The sequence below is a fragment of the Camelus bactrianus genome, chromosome 3 (genome assembly GCF_048773025.1).
Source record: "Camelus bactrianus isolate YW-2024 breed Bactrian camel chromosome 3, ASM4877302v1, whole genome shotgun sequence".
NCBI lineage: Eukaryota > Metazoa > Chordata > Mammalia > Artiodactyla > Camelidae > Camelus > Camelus bactrianus.
In genome coordinates, this window is record NC_133541.1 from 104,270,840 (window position 1) to 104,297,229 (window position 26,390).

The 26,390-nt window shown below is 47.4% G+C and overlaps 1 protein-coding gene across 6 annotated transcripts in view; it reads left to right on the forward strand.

Moving 5' to 3' along the window:
• SH3RF2 (SH3 domain containing ring finger 2) overlaps nt 1–26,390 on the forward strand; it is a 119,522-nt gene that overhangs the window by 81,602 nt on the left and 11,530 nt on the right. For 3 of the 6 annotated variants that reach the window (XR_006726626.2, XM_045520064.2, XM_045520065.2), the window contains exons 6-10: nt 7,099–7,190; nt 8,508–8,678; nt 15,392–15,624; nt 18,825–19,183; nt 21,277–21,586. Coding sequence is in view for 5 of the 6 variants with exons in the window: in XM_045520064.2 (XP_045376020.1) it covers nt 7,099–7,190; nt 8,508–8,678; nt 15,392–15,624; nt 18,825–19,183; nt 21,277–21,552 (1,131 nt within the window). In the remaining variant the exon portion in view is untranslated. Of the gene's footprint in view, nt 1–7,098; nt 7,191–8,507; nt 8,679–15,391; nt 15,625–18,824; nt 19,184–21,276; nt 21,622–26,390 lie in introns of those variants that run through there. The other 3 variants (XM_010959599.3, XM_074360875.1, XM_010959601.3) reach the window with 1 other exon arrangement.

The following is a 26,390-nucleotide window of genomic DNA, read 5'->3' on the forward strand; positions in this document are numbered from 1 at the left end:
GTCAATGGAAAGGCATCAGACATTCACTCTCAAATCATGGCCCTCCAATGTTCCAGGAGTTCTGCTAGTTAAAATCCATGACCCAGAGTGTTCAGAAAAATGACACCCAGAGTTTGCGGGAAACTGCTGGTTAGGAGAAGAGGCTGAGCTAGGGGACAGCAAGAGAAGGTAAACAACAAAAAGTAAACTGCCCCCCCCGCAATATACCTCGGTCGTTGGGTGTCAACAAATACCTAACACCAGCAGAAGACAGAACTGGGAGAAGGACAGTCCCTTCACATCTGTCCCAGATGGTTTAGCCACTGACCTTCCTGAAAGCAGACTCAGCAGACATGTGTTGAGTGCTGAGCTACTGTGCTAAACTCTGGGAAAACAAATAGTAAGTTTAAGGGTGTTCTGAGGATGGGCCAGAAATTGGGATCTCCTCCTGCTTAATGGAAGTCCATGGTTTTACTCCTTCTGAGCACAATGAGATGAAAATATCGTGACACCTGGAAACAGAGATTCCCTGAAACGTACTCTCCCATTATTTCCTATCCAATGCAGCGCCCTGAAAGGTGAGATGCGGCTGCGCTCCCAAGCAGGTGTGGTTCACTCAGTGTCAGGAGAAACAGTAGAGTGCTTGCTCCAGGGGCAGTCCGGCCTTCAGGCACCACAGACTGAGCCCTCGGGGCGGGCAATCAAAACTGTTGAAGTCTAATTTGAGACAGTAGTGGACAAGCTTCTCCTGACTTCTGCACCACCTTGTAAAGCCAGCAAGCACGCTATCCAGAAAGGAGCTGTGAGCCCTGGCTTTGGGCATGTCACTCTCTGTTCTTTTCACTCGCCTAGATCCCTGAGGCTGTCCCTAGAAACGACCCCTGGATCTCAGTGGACTTGACAGCCATGTCCTGTCAACCCCAGGAAAAGGAAGAATTATTAGGTGACCAGCCACATCAGAGATCTCTGCCTCTGGGTGGGGTGTTTCCCAAGGGTCTCCTGTAACAACAATCCAGAAGAGGGAGGCAGACTTGTCAAGAAAAAAGATATCAGGCGGTGATCTGGGGGATCCTGAGGCCTCCAGATCCTACAGTTTCTAAGATTGTAAATCCTTCATTTATTAAGAGGACTTAATAACTCAAAAGGAGCAAAGACAACCGTTTTGATAATGTGGAGGGGCAGTGAGAGATTATCTTGTTTCTCTTTTTAAAAACGTCCATTGTGGTTGCTATGATATCCTTCAAGAAATTTTAAAAATAATGAGACAACAAATACATGGCAAGAAATTAACTTTCTGAAGATGCCATGTGAACTTGACGTTGTCAAATGATTTCTGGGCTCATGACCTTCTTTAGAAGGTCATGCTTTAAGTCCTACTTCCATTATGTCCTCCAGCTATATCCCCAAAGTGAAACCCACAGACCTATAAAAATTGACAGTCCTTAGAGAAAAACTTATCAAACCTCACCTAAAACAGATGAAGGAATTTAGGACCAGGCACGTGAAACAGCTTTCCCGGGGTCACATGGTGAAAGAATAATAAAGTGGGGAGAGACATACCTAGGAAATCTGAATCCAGAACCCAGGTTTTTAACGATTATGCCATTGTGTGTCTTGACTGGTTTTGGTCTGCTGCTTTTCCATCCCACTCTCCCTGTGGGGCCCTTTTCCAAGTCTCAGCCCTACTCCCTCCACCATAAACAGCCACTTTCTAAGACGTGGGGTCTGTTTCAGAGGCCAGCAGAGCACCTAAACTTCTAGATGTTCAGAAACAGCTCTTCTCTGGGATGCTCTTATCCAGAAAATGTGAAGGCAGGACCCTGGCGTAGGGCGGACAGAAGATTTCTTGCAGTCTGTGCTATCCTGGTGAGCAGTGGCCTTTGTCATCAGTCCCCAGGACCTAGCACAGTGCCTGGTACTCAGGAGATGCGTGACAAGCATCTTCTGTGAATAAATGCCATGAGAGGACCCACAGCAGACTTAAGAGGAACTTTACTTGTTTAGATTTTTATGGTCTCTCATGAAGTCCAGTGAGAGGATTTAATTATCATTATTGCCAAGCAGTTACTCCTTCAGATGGACTGTTATGAGTAGGAGGGTGAGGGTTATAATTAAGGTTCTGGTATGCCCTGGCATTTCAAAAAGCACTAATAGCCCTCAGCCATCAGACTCTGCTTTGGGACTAAAATCCTGCCCTGAAGGCAGCAGGCTGTTGGGCTCAGGAGAGCATGAGACTGAAAAGGGAAGAAGGAGGTGAGGGGCCAGGTGGGGACACTCTTTGCCCAATCAGAGGGCCCAGTTTTAAGAAAAGGATTTTGACTTCCTCTTTTGACGTGGGTTTTTTTTTTTTTTTTTTCCTGCATTTTCCCAAGAAGCCAATGCAGAGCACAGCTAGAGAGGTGTCAGACCTCACCCTCCACTGGAAGCTCAGGGTGCATGAGAATAGCCCAGTCCCGAGTCAGGAAAGAGATTCCTAAATACATGTCCCCCACACAGGGGTAGTCACCCCTCACTGGGTCTTTGTGAAAGGGCATCTGGACTCTTGAGGTTGGCCCTGGTGTTCCGGAGAATGAATATTTCCTTCTAAAGTCCAGTTTCATTAAGAAGGTCCTACCTTCTGCCTCTTCTACTCACACATCTGCTTTGTCCCCCATCTCAGTGTTACACTTTATTGGGTATTTACATGAGCAAAGTACTTTGCATGCAAGTTCTGATCAAATTTTCACAAGAACTCTATGAGGTAGCTACTATTACTGCTCCCTTTTATAGATGAAGAAACTAAGGCTCAGAGGAATTAAGTCTGAGCCTCACAGAGTCAGTTGGTTACAGTGCCAAATTTCAAACTCAGTTCAGACATCCCCAAAAGTCCATCCTCTCAGCCATGGCTGCACAGTGTCTCAAGGACTTACAGAAAGCCCCTTAATCAGTGACTGTTCACAAGGGGTTCTTCTTAAGTAATGAGTGGAACCCTGGAGACACTGAGGGCTTGAACTGACAGTGTGGGATCCATGTCAGCTGGGGTTTTCCAAGCTAGGGTTTTCCAAGCTTCTATGCATAAGTTCCAGGTACCACCTTTTCTCCCCAACAGAGGCCATCAGGCAAATAAATTAATCAGGAATTTATCTTCAGCAAGCAGAGTATGAAAAACATTTTACATTTGGTAAACAGCTCCTGGCAACTACTTTAGAGTAGTATCATAACCATTAAAGAAATTTAAACTCTTCCCACAAGGAAAACCCCAGACCCAGATAGGTTTATGGGTGAGTTCTTTCACACTTTCAAGATGGGGTTAACTTCACTTTTTCCAAACCCTTCTAAAGAATGGAAGAAAAGAGAACACTCCCCAGCTCATTTCATGAGACTCAGATATTCTTAATCAAAACCCAGAAAACAACAACATAAGAAAGGAAACTTTGAGTTCTACCTCACTTACAGGCATAGATGCAAAAGCCCTCCAGTACCTGTTAGCAAACCAAATCCACAAGTGTATGAAGATAGAATACATCGTGATTAAGTTGGGGTTTTCCTGAGATTGAAAGTTCAGCTGAACATTATGAAATTACCTGGTGTAATCTATCACATTAACAAATTAAGGGAAAAAAGCTATCTTTTCAATAGCTGTAGAAAAAAAGTTTGATAAAATCCTATGTTCATTCACTGCACATATTTTAAAAATCTTATCAAACTAAGAGTAAAAGGGAACTTCCTTAACATGATAAATGGTATCTAAATCTAATAAAATCTACATAATCTAATAAATAATCTAATAAAATCTAAATAAGTCTAATAAAATCTACAGCAAACATCACACTTAATGGTAAAATGTTAAAGACATTCCCCTTAAGATTAAGAAAAAGAATAAAATGTCTGGTATGTTTCTGCTCAACTCTGTCCCTCCCAGAGCACCTAGCCAGTATGGAAAAATAGGAAAAAGAAGTAAAAGACTAAGTATTTGAAAGGAAGAAGCACAGTTGTTATTATTTGCAGATAATGTTGTCTATTGGAGCACTCAAAAGAATCTAGGAAAATGTAGTAGGAGTAAATAAGAATTTAGCCACGTTACTGCATACAATCAGTATAAGAAAGTTAATTGCATTTCTGTATTCTAAAAAGAAAACAAACAAACAAAATAAATAAAAAGAAAACAAACAGAAAAACAAAAAGATAGCATTTACAACAGCAACTCAATTTTTCAAAATCCAGCAAAAGACAGGCAAAGCCTTTTATGGAGAAAATGTATAAAACTTTATCAAAAGATGTTAAAGAAGACTTAAGATAAATGAAGAATTATGTCACGCTCTTGGGTTGGAAGACTCAACATCTTAAAGATGTTGATTTTCCCCCCAATTTATTTATAAATTCAAATCCCAATGAGTTGTTTGTTTGGAACTCAAAAGATGATTCTAAAATTCAAATAGAAGGACAAAAAGCCAATAGCAAAGGTACTTTGAAAAAAGAAGATGGAATTTCGTTGGGGTGAAGAGTTGGTCATACCCAATCAGATATCAAATTTTATTTTAAAGCGATAGTAATTAAGATGGCATGGATTTAGCATAGGGATTCTATTAAACCAATGGAATGTACTGGAGAACCTAGAAACAGACACAGCATGGAGACTTGATTTATGACAGAGCAGGTTTTGCAGATCAGAAGGGAAGGGTGAACTGTGGTGTTGGGTTAATTGAGTATCCATGTGGAAAAAGATGAAATTGGATTCCTCCCTTGTCAAAATCAGTTCCAGGTGGATTAAAGACTTAAATGTGAAAGGCAAAACTATAAAACTTTTAGAAGACAATATAGAAGTATATCTTTATGACCTTGGGATAAAAAAAATTGTATTCAAGATTTTTTTAAAGTATCAACCATCAGGGAATATATTGTAAACTTGACTGTATTAAAAATAAGAACTTCACTTCATCCAAAGACATCAGAGTAAAAATACAAGCTACAAAACAATTCATATCCAAAATATTAGAACTCAAAACTTAATAAGAAAATAACCCAAAAAAGGGCAAGGAAAGAGACAAAGGAAATGAAGAAGCATTTCATATAAGAAACAAGAATGGCCCATAAACATTTGAAAAGAAACCCAATCTCATTAGTACTCAGAGAAATTAATTTGAAACCACAATGAGGTATCATTTCACACCCACCACAGACAGTTACCCAAAAGCTTGGCATTACCACAAGCTTTCGAGATGGTGGGATAACAGGAATTGTCATTGGCTGCTGGCAGAAGTGTAAATTGTTACAGCCACACTGGGAACCAGTTTGTTATTGCCTAATAAAACTGAGCAGGCTCATGCCCCATCAATTCTACTCGTAGGTGTATGAACTCCTGTACATGTGCACAGGGGACACACCCACGAATGTTCATAGAAACATCATTCAGGACTGCCCAAACTGAAAATCACCCAAACGATGCATATATGATAAAATGGTCAGATGGTGGTAGACGCATACAATGAAATACGGGATGGCAGGGAAAACCCACCACAAAAACTGAGTACTGAGTGCAAGAGGCAAGTAACAGGAGAATCCACGCAGTGTGAATCCCTTCTCACTGTGTTCAGAAACAGGCAAACCTCAACACCGTATCATTTATGGATGTGTACCACCAAGGTAAGAATTACACAGAAAAGCATCGGAACGATTAAGTACCTTCCAGCATTGTAGCTCCCTCTGGGAGGGAAGAGATCGGTTCATGGAGGAATATGCTCCCCCCACACCACCCTGCCCAGCACTGCAGCTAATCTCTTGGCAGATCAAAATAAGTAACACTTCTTGAACACTTAGAACATGCTGAATAATTTACATAGATTATTTTATGTAATCCTCATAAAAACTCAATGAGAAAAATACCATTATTGTCCCATTTTATGGATGAGGAAATGGAGGAACCACAGAATTCAATACTTGCTCAAGATCACATAGCCTGGTAAAATGCTAGAGCCACTCGCCTGAGCACTAAGCGAGACCTGTCCCCTGACTCCTGGGCGGGAGCTGCATTGTCTCCACCCACATGACTGATGAGGGGGCCTCATGGCCAGTAGAATGTCGAGGCAAGTCTGTGCCAGGCCCTGCCCCGGTCCCCTTCCTCCCCCATCAACACCTCAAGACCTGAAAATGCCCAGAGGCCACATAGCTGTAGATTCTTCTGTCCTGATAAAGACTTCTTTTCAATGAGTCATTTCCTTCCAAAAGGAGGAAAAAATGTTTCTAGATCGTAGGAGAAAGACCCACCCGCGCCCTCACACACATACCCTTTCTCTGATCCTGCTCAGATCCCCAGATCCTATTCCAGGAAGCACCAGTTGCTAGAAGACCTTGCATCCAGCCTCACAAACCCTTTGTGGCACAACCGACCCCAGGAAACCACCCACCAGAAGCCCGTTCACTCAGACAGGTTGGGCCTCAGTCTTCAATCCTAGTAACAGGAAGAGACTTGCCTCCTCAGAAGGTGGCCATCTCCTTAGTTGTCTGCACTGACCGGGTGGGGCCTTTGTTTCTGTCTTGTTCTGTGTGTGTTTATGTGTGCGTGTGTGCATGTGTTAATACTAGCATCGGTAAGAGTGTGGGCTCAGGACCTAGACTACCTGGTTTTAAATTTTGTTTCATTCTAGTTGAGTGGCTTTTCTTTCCCTCAGTTTCTCACCCAAAAATAGGGATGATAAGAGGACCTTTAATAAAGATTGAATTACCTGTAAAGCACTTAAAACTGCCTGGAAAGCTTTACATTCTCAATATTAGCCATCGCATCATGTTTGGAGAATAGGTTTGCATAGAAGGAGGTGACTGCACTGGGAGATGGGTGGGGAGGGGCCGGGGGAACAGATCGAGGTGCCAGCAGTGCCCTGTTGACTGTACATTGGAGAGGTCTTCATGCTCTGCCCTATCTGAGCAACTTTTTGGAATGTGACCTTGGCCTGCCACCCCAGCAGACTGTAAACCAATCCACCCCCACCCTGCTCTGCCCACAGCCACAAACCACAGAGAAGACACACCATGGGTGGTGCAGGGTGTGGCTCCTGGTTTTCTGCTGTGTCAGGCCGCAGTGGCTCTGCTGTGGGCCTGGCTTGGGGCATTCACTGGTTCTGCTTGGCTTTTCTATCTGTGCAGGTCAGCACTTACCACCCTGTACCTGCCTCCCCGGGACATTCCACGGCCATCGTCCATCTGCCTGGCTCCCAGCAACACCTCTCAGCTAACATGTGAGTAACACCCTCAGCCCTCCACTCTCAGGGTCCTGGAACAGACAGGTCATCTTTGCCATCCCTCTGCCATCAAGCATCCCCCGGCCCCAAACATCGCATCCAGAGAGACCGCACCTCCCCTTCCTTTACAATCACCAAAGGAAATAATGGTGAACAACGTGATTAGCAAACCACATCATCCTGGCTCATTATTTTACAAAAGTAGAAAGAGACTAGAAGATAATATACCAAAACATTGCAGGGAGATTGAGTCCTGAGCAATATCTATGGTCTTCCTTTAGATTCACAATGCTAGGTCATAAATAGATGTTGCTTGCTCAAGTCATCAGGGAAAAAAGAAATACAGCAATTTAGACAGAAAAAAACCTTGCAGATGAGAACACTCTCCTAGCCCCTTTGATAAAATCAGTGTCTCGAAGTCCTTAAGGTCTAGAACTACTTCCCAATATCTAGCCTGAGTCCATACCCTGGTAACCCTGAACCTGGCAAGCCAAAGTGGGTTGTTTTTAATGCCTTTAGTCAGGCAGTTATTCTCTTTCACCAGTATCACTATTCCCAAGGTCTTCCCCCTCCAGCTCATACCTGGATGTTACCTGCCCAACTCCTGTGTGGACTTCAGAGTGGAAAGTCAATGCTCCAATCTGAGAACATTTCTAGCACATTTCAAGCCTGCTCTCCTCCATCCCACCATGCAGCCAGCACTCCGACTACGCACCGTTAAACTGAAATTAGCCTCTGCCTCCCACTTCCCAGGGTCCACCTCCTGCCTACGTTAGGCAAGCTCCTCCCCGTTCCTGGGGTCAGACATGTCCGCACCCTTAGGAGAGGCAGTGGATCAGACAGGCTTCTGTACTGACCCCTCATTTCCCTGAACCTTGATGGCTGTGACCGTTTCCTCGAGTGACACTCTAAGCAGTGTGAAAAAGCATCCCAGGCAGAACCATCACTTCTGGGTTTGAGGCCCAGCTCTGCCACTATTTCCTGGTCACCAACTCCTCTCTCTGTTCTAAGTCAGTTTCGCCATTGTCAAAATGCTGATGTGACCTAAATAGTGATTTGCAGCTGTGGGGCACTCTAAGGAGGAGCGGGAAGATGGAGGGGCCAGGGATCTGGGCCCTTCCATTGCTGTTTCAGCCAGGTTCTACCACTTTTATCTGCCTGACATGTTAAGATTTCAATTCTTAAAAAGTTGTCGTTGCTAACCACTGAGCCAACGGGCTCTGAGTTTCCGTCTCCCTTTACCTTTCGCTGGTTCCATGCCCTCCACTAGGCGTGCTCACCTTCTTCTCTCACCAACTGCCTGTGTCTCCCCAGGTTTGTAGCCCTGCACTCCTATTCAGCCCATGGACCCGATGAGCTGGACCTGCAGAAGGGAGAGGGCATCAGGGTACTGGGGAGGTACCAGGATGGCTGGCTCAGGGGCGTCTCCTTGGTGACTGGACGAGTCGGCATCTTTCCCAGCAACCACGTCATCCCCATTTTCAGGTGCGCCCTCTCCAGTCTCAGGCATCAGAGGTTGGTGTATCTAGACCAGGGGCCAGCTGTGGCTTGAATTGCTGAAGGACCCAATGCCCTTTCAGAGTATAGATCAAGAAAAAGCTTTTGCTCTAGTACTCTCCAAACACTTAATTTAAAAAAAAAAATAGCAAAAATAGTTATCTCTTAAATAGTTCACAGTTTACAAACACTTTTGCATCTTTTAATTCATTGTCTATACCTAAGGATCCTGTAAGGTGGGTGGAATTTTACAGATGAGGAAACTGATGTGCAGAGTTAAGCAACCTACTCGAGGACTAGATTTCAGGTTTTCTACTGTGCAACCCACCTGCAAATCGCACTTCACGCCGGCACCCCAACACTCCATAATGGTGGCACAATGGGAAAATGCAATGATCAGAAGACCTCTTGGAGCAGTTTGGGAGACTTCCCAGGATGCTGGGCCATTAGGCAGGGTTTTCATGACTCATCTGACCACACCCCAGGTCACATGCTAGTTACCCTCCAGGTCTTCTTCCCAAACAGCCTTTCCCAGCCTTTTTCATTCTGGCACACATATCAATTCCACTGGTCTACACTTTGTCCAGCCACCTCACATGACCACCAATGCACACAGACCCCCAACCTATCCAGTCCTCCTCCAACCTCCACCCCCCTCGAAGCCCAGGCAAAACCTGTCACAAACCAGTGAGGCAATCAGCACCCATAAACCCTGCCTTTATGATAGACCAGAGAGTCATAACTCCAAGGAAAGTGATAATCCCATTGTTCTCTACGGCAGTCAGACCTGTAGTCATATATGGCCAGCTTGGGGGAACTTCATGTAGGCGGGGCACTGTGTCTGGAGGAGGGCAGCGATGGTGAGGAGGCAGAAACTACATCATCAGAGAAACCCATAAAGAAACTAGGATTGCTTGAGCTGCAGAAGACAAGGGTCAGAGGCACCATGATAGACTGTGTAGACCAGGAAGTAGACTTATTCCGGCAGGGGGGCAGTGAACCAGTGGATACAACTTGGAAGGTTTCAGTTTAATAAAAGACTGCACTTTCTAACCCATAGATTTTCCCCATCAGGCTGGCTGGTGAGGTGGTGGGTCCCCTTTCTCAAAAGAGTACGTGCAAAGTGTGGGTTCCAATAGATCAGATCCAGGCAAAAAGATTTCTTCCCATGACAGAAGGTTCGAGTAGAAGATTCTAGTTATTCCCTTCAGTGAAAGGTTCTTGGAATTTGTTAGAAGGTTGCGAAATCTCCAGAGGCAAACTAAGGGTGTCTGTAACTGATGCTTTAATTCAATTGGTTCAGTAAGCATTCATTCAGCACTTAAGCTCAGGCACCTTTCTAGACACTGGAGAAACACCAGTGAACAAAATACACATGTGCCTGCCCCCTGGAGCTTACATTCTAGTGGGACAGATAGACAGTAAGAAGGCTTGTAAGTAATATATGTAGTAGGCTAATCATAAGGTCTAAGAAGAAAGATAAATCAGGAAAGGGGGACAGAATTTGTGTGGGGGTGGTTACAGTTTTAGTAGGTTGGTCAGGGGTGGCCTTACCGAGCAGTCAGAAGGAGGAATGAAGGAAATGAAGGAACTGTGTTCCAGGCACAAGGAACAGCAAGCATGGTACAAAGGCCCTGAGGAAGGAGTAAGCCTGACGTGAAAGGCCAACAGGACTGGATCAGAGAAGTGAGAGGGAGGTTAGTAGGAGATGAGGTCAGAAGGGTAATGGGGATTCAGATCATACAGAATTGCCCCAGTCGTGACGAAGAATTTGGCTTTAACCATAATATAGGGCTTTGAGCAGAAAAGTGACATGATCTACCTTACGTGTTAATGAGGAGCCCTCTAGTTGCTGGGTGGAGGGTAAGAGTAAAGGGTGGAAGCAGAGAGACTAGTTAATCGGACACTGTAGTAACCTGGGGTCGGGAGGTGATGGTGAAATGAACCAAGATGTTGGCCGTGGAGGTAGGGAGCAGCGGTCAGATGCTGGGTGTACTCAGAGGAGAGACCACAGGATTTTCTGACAAGTCAGATACTGAGTATAATAGAAGAGAGGCTTCAAGGTGAATCCAAGTTTTTGTTTGTTTGTTTGTTTGTTTGCCCTGAGTAACTGGAAGACAGTTGCCTTTCACTGAGATGAAATTAAAAACTCTAAGAGGAACAAACAGGTTTTGAGGTGTCAGAGGGAAGCAAAAACTTGGTTTTCAGCAGATTAAGCCCCAGATGCCAGTTAGTAATCCTAGTAAGTGGTAAACGGTTGCGTCTGTAAGTCTAGCATTTAAGAAAGAGGTCCAGGCTTGAGGTGGTACTTAAAGCCCTAAGACTGGATGAGGTCATCAAGGCAGGATCTCTGGTGTTGGAGAGAATGACAGGTAGCCAGGGGCTGAATTCTCCAAGGAACCAGGGGAGAGGCCTGGGGGGGAGTGACATATGCGACAAGGCAGGGTGGAGGGTGGAGGAGTCAGATAATGCGAGTCAAAGCTGGGAAGTACTGAGGAGGGTGGGAGGATGGCCCAGAGTGACAGTGAAGAGCAGGGAGGACACCTGCCCTATCTCCTGAGCAGCTTCTTCCAAGGAGCCTACCATGAACGCTCTAGGCCCATCTCTACTACTGGGGCATTTGCTTCTGCATCCGGCTTAGCCCTAAGTCCTGGTTCTTGCATGAAAAAAAAAATTAAAATAAGAATGGCTGTACAATTTATCATCTAAACTAGGATGCTTTTGAGATAAAAGAGGGACTCTTAATACACCAGGAGAGCAGGCGTCAACAGACTCTCCTGGGAAAATCTGGACACATGGTCACCCTATGCATGTAGGACTCTGTTCCAGTGTATTTCAAGGCTCCAGCTTTCCATTCTATCCTTCTTGGCTTTTCTCCAGGGTAGATCTATTGAGTTCTTCAGCAAGTCATGAGCACCTAGGCTCACCCACTCCCAGACGGCCACGTATCAGAGAGCAGACGGAGTTTCAGCATCACAGGTTGCCACTGAGTCCACCCCCGACCCTCAGCTCACAGGGGCCTCAATATATGCCTGTTCTGAGGCACGGCTTATGCTGATGGGTGTTTCTGCCTCTAAAAAGGAAAGACCCTATCAGAGCATAATCCCCTGAGGGCTATTAGGGGACAGCAGATCAATGCTTTGTGTGTGTGTGTGTGGGGGGGGTTTCCTTGGCAGCCTCCCAGATGCAAAGAAAGTTCCCATCCCCACGAATCTTGGACACGGATGACATGCTCAGCGTGTCTATCTAGGGGCAGGTCCTTGTTCTTAACAACGCTTCCCACTGTGAGAGGTTTAGTTCCTCCCACTTCTCATCTGAATGACGCTGTCTTTTGTTAGCTGAGTTTCTACTACTGAGTGGGTTGAACTACATCGCGAGGCCCCTTTCCACTCTTTGGTTTGGTGTGTGGGAGAGGTTTTCCTTCACTTCTGTTGTCTGTTGGCAGTGATGGCTCTGCACTGCCACCAGCCTCCGTGGTGGACAGGACTGCCTATGTAACACAGGCAGACCTCAAAGGGCAAGGTGCCCCCTGAGTGTCTGAACCTTTGCTCTTATTAGCATCATCCCCTAGTGAACTGAGCCAGCCAGAGTTTGGGGATCATTTATCCACCAGTGTTGACCGAAATGCCAGGGCTTTGATTTATGACTCAGCAAGTGAGCCCTTTAATCACTGAGAGAGGAAAGTCGGCTGCTCTGTACAGAGCTCCAGCCCTCTGTGCTCGGTGGTGATGCCAGCCTGCCCAACTGTGACCACAGCCAAGTCTCTGCCACCACCACCTAGCTCCCAGATCCCGGAGGGATCCCCTGGCTCAGGTGGTACTGAGCACCTGTCACATGTCATCCCAGCCCTTCGTGACAGCACCTGCATCCCTTTGGGTCTCCTCCTGCACACACGGTCTCGGTGGAGGCAGAGTTTCCTCCCTTTTCAGAGGTTGAAGAAACCAGCTCCTCCTCTCCATCCTCCTTCTCAGCCCATCACCACAGCTGAGGGACAGGCTCAGCCTCCTGGGACTTGGGAGTGTGAACAGGGAGGGAAAAGGGTGGGGAAAGGATGGGGGCAAAGTGGAAGACGATTCATACCTTCACACCGAGAACTCAGCAGCACCTGATCAGACTCCTCCTGCCTCAGATCCCTGCTGCTCAGCTCTCTGCAGCCTCCCTTGGATCCTTTCCAAGCCCTTTCCTCTCCCTCCCATCCTCTCAATAAATGCCCTTCTGCCCAACTAGCCACGAAACTTCTCTTTCTTGCAACCTTCACCAGACACACATGCCACCCCAGTGCCCAAGGGGTGGAGAAAAGCAACACGTGGATCACCACTCACTTTCCTTTAGCTTTCTACACACAACTAGATAAAGCTTTTGCCTTATCAGGAGGCTACTGCCAGCGCTGAGCACGGTATTGCTGCTGTGTGGAATGCCTCTTTCAAATACTGGGCAAGTTCTTAGGGGCTCATATCACAGGTAAGAAAGGGGACACAGATACCTGCACACTCAAAGCAGCACAATGGAGCAAATCAGAGGCAACAAGTACACCCCTCTCTGAAACCCAGCATGTCTTTCCAGTCTCTCCATCTAGGAAACATGGATCATAATGTATGCAGGTCTGGGGTGTTGTGGGGATTAATTAATCTATGTTAGCAAAGTGCTGTGAAAGTGTTAGGTAAGTGCTAAGCCCAAAAACAGAGCGACTCGGTGTTGGGTGGGGGACTTGAGATTTAGGAGTTTTTGGAATCTGGCCTAGTGCTGGGCTCAGAAAAATGAGGTTGCACCTTGTCTGTAAATAGCTGTCCAAGGAAGGGACTGTGGAATAGGCTGACCTGGGCCTAGCTAACTGTATTCTGTCCTTGCTGCTGCTGCTGGCAACAGTTTTGGTACTTGTCTCTTCTGTTGCCAGTCCATTTTGCAGCCTCCAACACTTTGATGCCTTTGTTCAAAAGACGGGCAGGTGCAGGCTCTGCCAAGGAAGCCAGTGCTGGGGAGTTCTCTCCAGCCCAGCCCTCATCTTCAGATTGTAGCCTGAGCTCTTACTGGTGGACCACCCAATCCACTTCACTGACCCAGTCACTAGGGACCAGAGGCAGGTTGAAGGCTGTGGACAGAAGTCCCCTGGCTGCAAGCATCAGGTCCTGGTGCATTTGGCTGTGTGCACTTCCTGGGCAGAGTTAGCCACGTTAAATGATGTCTGACCCGTCTTGTACAACACCAGTGGCTTGTTATTAAACTCCACACCGTTTTTTAAGCAAAAGGAGGGAAAGGAGAAATAAGGGGGAAATTACCTAGAGAGAAACCTGGAGGCAATGATGGAAAGGAAACCAGAGGGAAGGCATCTCTGTGCTGGGGACTTGATTGAGCTGGTTATTCCCAGGGAATCAGCAGAGGCTATTCAATCAACAGAGTGACAAGGTGACTGATGGACTGCTCAGCAGGCATTGTGATGTTGGGGTAGGATTGGTAGAAAGCCAGGAACGGGTTCAGGGAGTTTCAGACTGGAAGCAATGGACAAGAGATTGCTGTTTTACAAAATTTTGATACTACTCCTAAAAATCAGAGCCTAAGGCTGAAGAATTAGGTCTTAAGGAAGCATGAGTAGGGCCTACCAGCTCCTTTGGTTTGTTTATTTCAAGCAGGATGCAGGGTTTTCCCTGCTACCAAGTGATGGATGCTGTAACTAGCCAGGAGATAGTGTAGCTCAGCAGTAAGACCATGAGTGATATAGCTCAGGGGTAGAGCCGAGGGCCAGCCTGGACCTGGGTTCAAATCTCAGTTTGCTTTCTACTAGTTGCTTGGGCAAATAACCGTAAGTCTCTGTTTTTTCAGTCTATAAAACAGTAGCGTTAAGAGTACCTCATTTGACACAACATTGTAAAATGATTATAAATCAATAAAAAATATTAAAAAAAAAAAAGTAACTACCTCAGAAGGCTGTTGTAAAGAATCCATAAGCTAATGTGGGCAAAGCATTTGACCAATGCTGGGCATACCGTAAGTGCACAATATGTGTGAGCCAGAATGACTGGCTGCAGTACTAAAAGCATCATGGCAGCCATTCAACAAACATTTATTAATAAACAATATATGCAGAACCCAGAGGATATAAAATGGTCATATAAAATCTCTGCCTTCAAAGAGTTTAGAATCTAATGGAGAAGTCACTGAATGAACAAGAAATGGCCACTGCAAAGCAAGATGAATACATCTAAGATCTTGTGATCTGAACTCAAGGGCTAAAGGAATGTGGAGTGAGGAGTGATCAGAGCTGGAGTGAAAGCTGGTGAAACTGGAGTCTTCTAGTCCCACCAGGGCCTCAGTAGGAAACCCACTCCCTGCCCTCAGTGCATCCACAGTTATCAAGGTGCCGAAGGTGAGGTCTACGTAGTTCAGCCTATGTGGTTGACGGAGACAGTGTAGGTGGGTAGGAAGAGGGTGAGGAGAGGCCAGATTTCGTATATGATTGGGAGCTTATAATCCTTTAAAATAGGACTCTAGGGGGATAGGGTATAGCTCAAGTGGTAGAGTATATGCTTGGCATGCATGAGGTCCTGGGTTCAATCCCCAGTACATCATCTAAGAATAAATAAAGAAGTAAAACCTAGTTACCTCCCCCCACCAAAAAACAAAAACAAACAAAATAAAATAGGACTCTTGACTGAACATTTTCTTTCTCTATTTCTTCTCTTTCAAAAACAAATTTCCACAACCAGAAAGGCATCTAGCTTTCCAGATTCCCGCAGCCCTGGTCTCTACACCACGTGGACGTTATCCACCTCCTCTGTGTCCTCCCAAGGCAGCATTTCCGAAGCCAATCCCCGGCAGAACCGTCCCTTCAAGTCCGTCTTCGTGCCCACCGCTGTGGTCAACCCCACGCGGAGCACAGCCGGCCTGGGGCCCACGGGGCAGGGCTCTCTTCGCAAAGGGCGGAGCAGCATGAGAAAGAGTAAGTGGTGGCCTAGAGGAACATGCCTAGAGCTAAGTGATGGGGACATCTGACCCCAGGTAAACAGAGTGCTTTTTGCAAACACAAGGATCTTGGCTTTAAAACAAGCCTCCATGAAGGCTGCTTTACAATTCCCAAATACTGAGTTGTTTGATTGGATGAAACCAGACTGTCTCAAGCTCACTGCCCTCAGTCACTTCATACATGCATGTTAATTGACTGGGCTGACGGCAGCCCTGAGTACCAACACAGAATTAGGACATAGCTGAGGTGGATGCTGGTTCTTATGAAGACACAATGGCTAAAGCGCCTGCTGGATCAGTGCTTCTCAAACTGTGTTCCAGGGAACCCCTCAGAGGGGGTGCCAAAAGGGAAACAAAGGAAGGATGCAGGGGAGAAGGAAAAGGATGCCAAGAGCCCCTGAATCCCACTTTCTTTAACTACTACGTGCACAAGGCAAAAAAAAAAAAAAAAATTATACTGTACAAAAGTCTCCTTCATATAGCCTTAACCCCCAATCCCAAGTTCTTGTCCACATACATACATACCTTGTAATCACAGCACACTGTTCTGCTCCTTGCTTTTATTTTTATGTAACATCTGCACTGCATACGTGGCAATTATATAGATCCTTCATCTTAAAATTGAACTTCTGCATAAGACTTCAATTTCAGGGGTTCTAAAAAGCATTTGAAACCCATTGTTCTACAAAACTTCAAGCTTCTATATCCATACACCTCTCCAGAAGAAGACAGTGAGCCAAGAGAAGTCAATTTGATGTGTTCTACATCCCCTGACTTAAACTGGGCTCTGCAATCTCTCCTGCTATCTCAGAAAAATGATTGTAGGTAAAAATGCAGCATGACTAGTCAGAGCAAAAGATTCACATGTGGGACAATATGCCACACAGGAAAATGCCCCAGGAAAATTTAAACAAGTATAGTAGCTCCACCCTTTCTCAGTGCTTTCATCTGATCTCTGGCTTGACCACCAATCCCACTACTCTTGCTTCTTAATTCTTCCCAAACGTGCCTCCCTCCTCCACCCTCCTGCACCAACCTCCACCTTCTTCCCCTAGCACACACACACAACAGGTAGTCCCCCCACAACAGCCTTGAGCAAGTGACTGACCTCTTGGGTCTGCAGTTTTCTCATTTATAAAATGGAAATAAAAATAGAACCTACATCATCAGGGTAATGAAATAATCCACTTAAGCCTAATAACACAGTGCCTGACACAGAATAAGCCTGGGGGAAATGTTAGCTGTATTTTTATAGTGTTAGTATTTTCTCAGGACTATCACTGCTACTACAACTAAGCAGATCATCTAGAACGTGAACTTAGGGCTGACATGATCACACTTGGTCTTGACCACCCATGAATGCCAAGATGGGCATCCCCTTGACAATGCTCAAGCTTCCTCTTGGACACTCCCTCCCAACCTCTGCGTAGATCTTGATTGGCCTGGAGTTTTGCCCGCTTGCATTGTATGCCCACGTAATAAGAAAACACTGAATCTCTTGGAAGTTAGGAACGAAGATAAATAGATAAGGTAATAAACTGATTTTTCATGCATTTCTTGGGGCTTAAGGACATGTCTGCCCAATGTGGGTTTGACTGTCTCAGGTCCCAGAGGCTTTCTCTCTCTCTCTCTCTCTCTCTCTTTCTCAAGGTGAGGCTGGTCAAGCTATCAATCTCCCCAAAGCGAAGAAAATGACAGAGAACTGACTGTATGCAACTCACAGGGCTGTCAGTGGAAAAATGTCGACACTGAAAGGGCAGACTTGTGCAAGGGGTGGCTGGCTTGCTGGCAGCAGCTGAGAATACCAACGGTGTTCAGTGAGCGTTCTACTTTTTGTGTTTGCACCCAGCTTGATGAACTCATGACACAGGGCCTGCTGTGCTGGACACAAATGGCTTTGATTCACACACATGTCCAGAGAGTGTCATGAAGGACTAACATCTCTGCTGGACGTCACCTATGGCTCTAAATGCTGGGAGACCCTTAACAGAGAAATGGCCCCCAGTGCTTCTCAGTGTCTCCCCACTGCTCTCCAGAGTGCAGTGAATTCTCGATTATTCTCCAGGTCACCCACAGGACATATGCTCGAGAGATGGGCATCTCCTGTCTTCCAGAGAATCTGAGGAAGGCATGGCTTCCTTTTACTGAGGGAGGACCATCAAGAGTGAGCTCAGGGAAGGGGCAAAACCAAACCCCTAGACCTTGCATTTTCAGGGTTTGCTCTCCTTTACCCCACAAAAGAGATAGGTAACAAACACGAGACATTTATTATGTTCCAGGCACTATCCTAACACTTTGCACACATGAAACAACATAATCCTCACCCCAGCCCATGAGGTGCTGTTACCAGCTCCAGTTTACAAGGAGGGGACCAAGGACCAGGGGGGTGATGTGACTGACTTGCCCCAGGCTCCCTGGGAGATCTGATTCCAGAGCCTGTGTCGTGGGATTTGGCAAAGCATACTCCTAACTCGTGAGAAAGCTTTCCAAATTTGTTTCCGGCTGCTGTCACATTTGCCCGGCACACACACACTAACTCCCACCCTCCCTTCCTCCCTGAGGACCTGACAAAAAGCAGAGGTCCCACTACTGGAGCTTCCGTCAGAATTTGCGTCATGAAACTGATCAGAGTCCTCTCCCCTCTCTTCTGCTTTCTCTCCCTCCAGCTCCTGCCTCTGAGCTGACTGTCTCTTCAGTTTATCAATTCCTACTGTCTCTTCCTTTGTCTCTGTCTTTGGTTTCCTCTTTGGTCTGCATGGCTTTGTGTTTGCTTCTCACTGTGAAGCTGTCTCTTCAAGACTGTCTTCTTCATTTTCTACCTTAAAGGCCTGGAGAGAGAGTAGGAGAGAGAGTAGGAGAGAGAGAGAGAGAGAGAAAGTGTGTGTGTGTGCGTGAGAGAGAGAGAGAGAGAGAGAGACAGAAGGCAAATGGAGGTAACAGACTTCTGACACCCTGTGCCCCAATATTCACCCAGCCAGTTATTTGCTGCCAGCCTCAGCAATCAGCACTAAAAAAAGAACAAGGTCACCTTTGAAAGACCCTGGGAGAATGTAAGTGCAGTCAAACTGGGAAAGCACTGAACTATTCTGGGATATCAGGGCCCGGCGCTCACCCAGCCCCCGCCCAGGCTGCTGTCAGCCGCCCCTCTGCTGACGTCACTGTCCTATAATTCCCCAGGTGGATCCCTGCAGAGACCCATCCAGTCCGGGATCCCCACCCTTGTGGTGGGCTCCCTCCGACGCAGCCCCACCATGGTGGTCCGGCCTCAGCAGTTCCAAGCCTACCAGCCACAGGGGGTGCCCTCCTCAGCCTCGGCGGTGGTGGCGGACGTGGGACCCAAGTCCGCTCCCACCGGGGAGCCCACCCTCACGGGTGTCAGCAGGGGCAGCGACACCAGGATCCACTCAGCAGCCAGTTCCCTCATCATGGAGGGCAAAGACACCCCCGTCAAGAGTGAGCCTCTACCAAAACCGCCGGCATCTGCCCCGCCCTCCATCCTGGTGAAACCAGAAAACTCCAGAAATGGCAGCGAAAAGGTAGGAGTAGCTTTCGACCCCTAACTTTGCGTCCTCACGCACAACCCCCTCTACGTCCCCCCCACCATTCACACCCTCTCTAGACGTGTTACTGAATTTCCTTGGTGCTTCCAGAGTATCTTACACATCCTCCTCTCAAGGCCCAGAAGTGGCTTGGGAAAAATACGGCTTTGGCATCAGACACCATCTCGATTTGAATTCCAGCTCTGCTGCTGGCTAGCTGGGGGCTGGTCAAAATGCTTCACCACCATAGACTCTTCTTTTGCCTGATCTGTAAAGTGGTGGTAAAAAGAGAAGTAGCCTCATAGGATTGGAGTAGAAAGTAACTGAGGTCAGAGCAGTCAAGTGCATACATCGGGCTTGATACAGAATTCGTTCACAGTATAGAAGAGGCAACTGAAACACAGGAGAATTTAAGTGACTTATCAAGGTCACGCGCAGTTGTAACTACTCACGAACTGTTACTGTGATGTCTGATTTCAGGGCTTTTCACTAGAAGACGTAAGAGTTTTTGAAAAAGTATTATGTTCTCAATAATATCCTTGAGGCAGGAGGGATGGTGGGATGAGGAGGTGACATTAAGAAAATTAGGTGATGATTATCTTTTAGTTTTTTGCACAGCACACCACTGTCACCACCATCACACCACCACCACCCGTTCCCCTCCAAAGGGGAAGGAAGATGGTGTGGCTTTCTCCTCTTTGTTAAGCACTTACTGAATGCTAGAACCTAGCAGGCACGGCGCTGCGTACTTCACTCGTCCTATCTCGCCTAATTCTGACAACCTTCAGAAATAGATATGATCATTATCATCACCCTCATTTTAAAATGAGGAAATGAAGACTTATGGTGTTCAAGTCTATTACCCAAAGGCACAGCTGACACCCATGAGTGCCTGGAGCAGAATGCAGATCTGATACAAAAACTCACGCTCTTAAGGCTAACCTACAAGCGTGGAGGGAAAGGCATTGGAGAAAAGTGTTAACTGGTTGAAAAGCTGAGAATTCTTTTTCTGAATTGCAGTATTCAGTTCATTCAGAGTTCTCCAGGCCCCACTTGTCCATGACCCCGAGGTATTAGCTACAGGCCTCAAACTGTGTTTAGTAGAGGCCCAGACCTCTGCTAAATATGGTGAGGGTCAAAAGTACGAAAACATTTGGATTCTCAGTGTGGGGACACTAGGATTCAATTTCATAGAAAAAAGAAATAATGTCTAAGCAGTGGCATGGAACACCTTGATAAGCCCTGAGACAGGGACTGGCCAAAGCAGATACCTCTTGGTGGCGGGCAGGTGTATAACAGGCTAGGAAAGAAGAGTGAGGAAGGGCTTGTGCAAACCCTAGAAAAGGGGAACTGCCCACCGGCTCCGGCCAGCTGTAGCCAGAATGGGGCACAGGCCCCCGTGTGCCTGAGCTTTGGTTACCTTAAGGGACATATGAAATCCTGATTTTTTACATGCAATCTCCCAATTTTTATACATTGGCAGCTAAATCAAACTCCCAAACATTCTGCAGACTAAACTCAGTCCGCGAGGGTCCAGCTTGCTAACTCTGTTCTGATGGAAGTCTCTCGGTGGGAGTCAGCCAGGAGGCCTCAAAGAAGAGGTGGGCCTTGAGATTGGCCTTAGTTGTAGGCACAGAGGAGAGAGGGGAGGTGAACTTCTTATAGATTCTCAAAGGGACCATACTCTCTTGCCCCAGGAACTCTGTTTCTCCTAGATAATTCCCAATCGTTCTTCAGTGCCTCGCTGAGACAGCTCTGCCTCTAGGTGGCCTTCGCAGCCAAGCCCTACTCCAGCTCCAGTTGGACACCCCTCTGCCATCCCTCCACATCTCACATCTGCCCCACCACAGCACTTGTCATCCCTGTCATTGGCCAGGGCGGTTTTGTTCGCGCTTGGATTCACAGCACCTGCCAGAGCATGTGATGCTTGGTAGACACTCATAGCAGAACAGGTATTTGCTGAGTGAACATGTGAACGAGGCATTCCAAGAAGGGCCAAATGCAGAGAAACAGCATGAACTGAGTCCCAGGGGGAAATAGCACACGGCTCCCACCTCACCTGTGTCCCTTTGCTCTTCTCTCTCTCACAGCAAGTCAAAACCGTGAGATTTCAGAATTACAGCCCTCCCCCCGCCAAACATCATACCTCCCATCCCAGCACCGGAAAGCCTGAACAGCCAGCCACCCCGAAGGGGTCCCAGCCTGAAGCAGCCCCCTTGGGCCCAGAGATGACCACTCTCTTCGCCCACCGAAGCGGCTGCCATTCTGGACAGCAGACGGACCTGCGGAGGAAGTCAACTTTTAGCAAAACCATGACCTCAGCATCCACGGCCTCAGCCACGCAGACCACGTTTCCCAGCAAATGAATCTACAGGTGGCTTTTCCTAGACCCCCAGAGAGGTGAATTGCATTTAAATACAGTCTGCCTCCACTGAGGGCGTCCTGCCATTCTTTGGGGACTTGAGCCTGGGTCCTTTTTCTGCCCATTTTACCTCCAGCAAAGGACAGGTTGGGTGGGAATTCCTGCCTGGCTGGGAGGATACACTGGGTGGTCTTCCAAATATGATTCAATGCAGCAAGGCCACTACTCAGACCAAGAAGTGGGAGCTCGTCCTGCCCACTCTGTTCCCCAGTGTGGAGTCTGCAGCCTCTCGTCCCCTCTGCTCTGTGTAGAATTTCTAAGATGTTCTAAAAGGGGCTTCAGTCAGGGGGGTCACGAAGGTGGGAATGTTGGCATGGCTTCTTTGACCTCAACATCTTAGAATAGCTTCTGTCATTTTCTAGGGCCTGGAGTCCGGCCACTAGTAGCTGCTATATCTTTTTCCCTCCATAGAGTCATAATCCGGGCTGCCCGGGGAGAACCTTTTGGGAAGGGTGTGAGATAGATACTTTGAACATTCCGAGAACCCTCTAAAACCAAGGGGAGTCATTTTTCCGGCTTTGCTCCAAACAAGGTCAGAGAGAGAGCTGACAACGGTCATACTTTAAGCTTCTCAGTCTGTCTTTCCACATAGAATCCTGTGCAGTAGATCAGCAGGAAGCACGTACCGGTGGACAGGGTCCTGTCTGCTATGACGGACAATTCACGCATCCTGGCTCCAGTCTGACCTCCCCAAGAATGCACAGCATGCTTAAAAACAACTTTGTAAGGGGTCTGAACTTAGATGTGTTTTCTGTTTGTGCTGCAACTTTCTTTACGCTCACTGACTTCTGTTTGGGGCAGACTAGCTGTTTCACCAGGTTGCAGGGTAAGGCAGCAGTGCCACTGAGAAGCTGCCAATCCACAGCCGTGGTGGGGGCGCTTTCTAGAGGGAAGCGTTTATGAAAATGGACTGGACAAACAAGGCTGGAGAGGAAAAGGGGGAAAGCAGGACGAGAAAGAGGGACAGTGAAGAAAACATGCAGGAGAGAGTGTGGGGAGGTGATGCGAGTGAGAGAGAAAGACAGAGGGTCAGGGGAGAAGATAAAAGAGTCTTCTCTTTTCATTCCTGATGGTCAAGGTGGGGAAAGAAGAATGGAATCTGCAACACTAGGTGACCCCACTAAGATGGGGCTGAAGCAAGCGGGACGAACCAGGCAGAGCCTTGTAAACAGGGGTGAGAGGGCATCCCAGGCATCCGAGGCAGTGCTGCAGGACAAACCGCTCATCCTCATTAAACTTAATTGTTGGGGTTTGACATTTATTGCATGCCCATCAATGTGGGCACTTTAGTGCATAAATGCCATTTGCTATTAAGCCTGGATGTCATTAAAAAAAAAATAGGCAGGTCTAATTAGACCTTCTCCCTGGACAGTTTTGAAGATACTGGGATTAAACACATTTATCTTTTACATACCAAACACACACTTGGCAAACTGAATTGCCAAGACTTTTCCAGACCCATATTAAAGCAAAAACAAAACCATAATCCTGCCAAGGAATACCGCACGCATGTCAGAACTTTGAGGTTGGTAGAGCCAACATGGCAACACATTCTAGGTGTTTCTCGGAGATACTGACCCATGCCTACTCCACAAAACCATCAAGCCCAACTCCATGACTCATTGAGGTGAATATAATAATTCAGATGGGAAAATATGGAAAAGTCACAAGGACAGGCAGGCATTATATGATTTGTCAAAATACAAGGACCTATGCCTCATTTTTACCCCAAAAAAGTGCTCTCGCTGAGTTCAGCAACGAGTTTAGCAATCTACTCGACACCCAGGGCAGCAGATCTAAGACACGCCCAGCCAACCAAATATTTAGTCTGTGCCTCACTAGCAATGAATCCAGTTAATTTTTAACCGCTGTGGCTGAAAAGCAGTCCATTTGGCTGTAATGGAGACACAATGCACACCTTCCAAATGGAACAGAATATTCCTCCTGTTGTCCATGTCCTCTGTAGAGTAACCTCTCTGAGAAATGTAAGCAGCTCCGAAGGCTTGCCACTCCATCCCATCCAGCCTCCTTCCGCCAAGCCCAGCATCAAACGCCCTTCCTCCCAAACCAAATCCCATCCCTGTGGAGTCGTATGAGGCTTTGAAAGGGGCAGTAAAATTGAACTCACTGGGCCTGCCCATCATTTATTCCAGCACCATGCTGCAGACATTTCTGATCTGGGCACTGCAGTGAGGACAAGAGATACATCCTTTCCTATAACCTCCACCATAACCTTATAAGGCAAGTAGAACTGTCCCCATTATGGAGCCAAGGAAACTGAGGCGTGACAGTTAAGTACAGACGGTGGCAGCGCAAGTCTGAGAGCTGCCCACACCCCAAGTTCAAGCTCCTAACTTCAGAGCCCAACTCGGGACCATGCTACGTGCACCAAGAGACCATCCCTGACATCAGGCCACTGACTTCAGACTGCAGGGTGGGTGGCAGAGTGCACTGGTTACAAATGCAGGCTCTGCTGCACACAGGCTGGGTCCAAATCCTGACTACTTGCCAGCTATGTGATGTTGGGCAAGTTACTTAACCTCTTTGAGCCATGTCTTCTTAAACAGGAGTGATAATAGTGCCAATGTCTTTGGGCTGTTGTGAGGGTTAACTAAGAGTATATTATTAAAGGCACTGAAACTGTGCTGGCACAGAGCGAATGCCTGAAAAACATCAGCTTTGAACGTTTTTAAGGAAGCAGGCCACTGACATTCCAGGTGAGAACGTCTAGAACAAGGGCATGCCCCGGGCTGTGGTGCTAAAGGGGGCCAAGTGGCCGAGTCGTGGAGGTCAGAACACAGTCTAGACGGAGTCCTAGAGGACAAGAAAGAGTCAGACAGACAAAGGGGAGGGAGAAAGGATGGGCAAGCCGGAGGAGAAGCATTTGGCAGTCGGGTTTAAATGTAACAATCAGGCCACGTTGTCTTGTACTCCGAGGAATCCACTCCTTTGTGGAACATTCTAGGGCATCCCAGGGAGAACCCTAGCACCTCATGTCTGAAGCCAAATATCACGTCCTGTGCGAGCTTCATCCTCTCAGCTAAGACTCAGAGTCACTAGGAAAGGTGCCCCTTTACCCCATGATCAGACCTGGCACCTCAGTGCTAAGAAAGCTGCTGAGGGCGGGCTCTGCTGGGGGAGGGGGAGGAGGACACCTAAGGTGAAGCAGGGGGACAGCCAGCTGAGAGCAGACTGTGATGGCCACACTTAAGGAAATGCCACCCCCTTCCATCCAGTCTCCGTAAGCAGCATCAAGGTCCTCACTTAAACTTGCCTCCTTCCCTTCTCGGGTGGGGCCGGCTATGTCTCCACTGCCCTTCACCCTCCCATCAACCAGGCTTTTGGAGCAGGAAGAGTAGAAAACAACACCCCGCCTGTGATGGGGTGAGATGCAGGACTGACTCAGCGACTTCCTGACTCACTGACTTCCACCTTCCCTTGAAAATTCAGAAGGTCATCCACACGAGGCCTGCCTTCCCAACTGCAGCCAGCCAGTGATGGCTGGGTCGGGGTCAAGACTTCCATGAAACAGACACGCACCCTTCAGTTTGCACGGCCCCATCAGCCTGCTTCACTCACTCACATGACCTACCCCTGAGTGGGGCGTGTTCCTCTGGAGACTGTGTGCTCGACGTCATCTCTCAGAGGCATCAGAAAGCCCTTGAAAGTCAGCGCTGGATCCTTAGAGGCCAGCTGACCCACGCACACAGGTCTCAGGAGCATAGTGGTCCCAGCCTGGCCCTACAGGGTGCTGTTCAGTAGTTCTGAGGTGGGGACTGGGCATCCGGGTTTTCAACGAGCTTCCCAAGTGATTCTGATGCACATAAAGTATGAGAATCAAACTCAATTTTCTCATATTGTATAGCAGAGCCAATGCTCAACTCTGACTTTCAGCAGGAATATAGCCACCCTGGTTGTTAATATATTGAACGTGAAAGGTGAACAGTAGATGCTCTGAGCTCCCCTAGACCGCTCCCCACTCCCGCACTCTGGCCCTTCCTCCAGGTCCTCATCACTCTCCCTTCCAACAGCTAAAAAGCTAAGGCCAGGTGCAGCTGAGACTGCCAGCACAGCCCTTCTTCATTCTGACTAGCTAGTGCCTACACCATACCAGTTATTAAATATCATGACTGTTACCCTGTTGTAGAGAATAAGGCCCAGAGAGGACATTCAGAGGTTAAGAGCACTGCTGTTAAGCCCAACACTTCCTGACCCCCATCCTGGCCACTGTTCAGCCCTTAACAATCACCCTCATCAGGCCCTTGGCTTAGAAAAGAAGCTGACTTGGAGGATGGGCAGCTCCTTGCCCATTTGCCTACCTTTTTCATCTAACAGTTTCCTAGGCATAAGCAATGCCCTTTAGCTTCCTAGCTCCCCCAGCATCATTTTGGCAGGTATGGAAAAACGTAATTTGCTTTAATAAAATGAGCAGGCCTCCATCTTCGTCCTCTCACTTGCCTCTGTGCACGCGGGCCAGCCCCACAGCCTGACTCCTTTCTCGGGAAGCGAACAGCTGTGGCAGGTAGAATAACGAAGTCCTCTCGAGTATCCCAAGCTGGGAGCAAGCGCTTACCAAACTGGGCTTCACCAGGGCGGCAGCCGCTGCCACTGAAGCTTCTCTTGCTTACGTCTTGAGATTAAAGACCCCAGTTCCCCCTTGGACTAAGTGTAGGGAGTGTGAGGTCTTGCAGAAAACTCTCAGGTTGCCCTGAAAGGCAGTCACTTAGGGAATGTGTTGGTCAGGCAAGACCAAACCAGAGGATGAATCTCTAGAGATCCTTG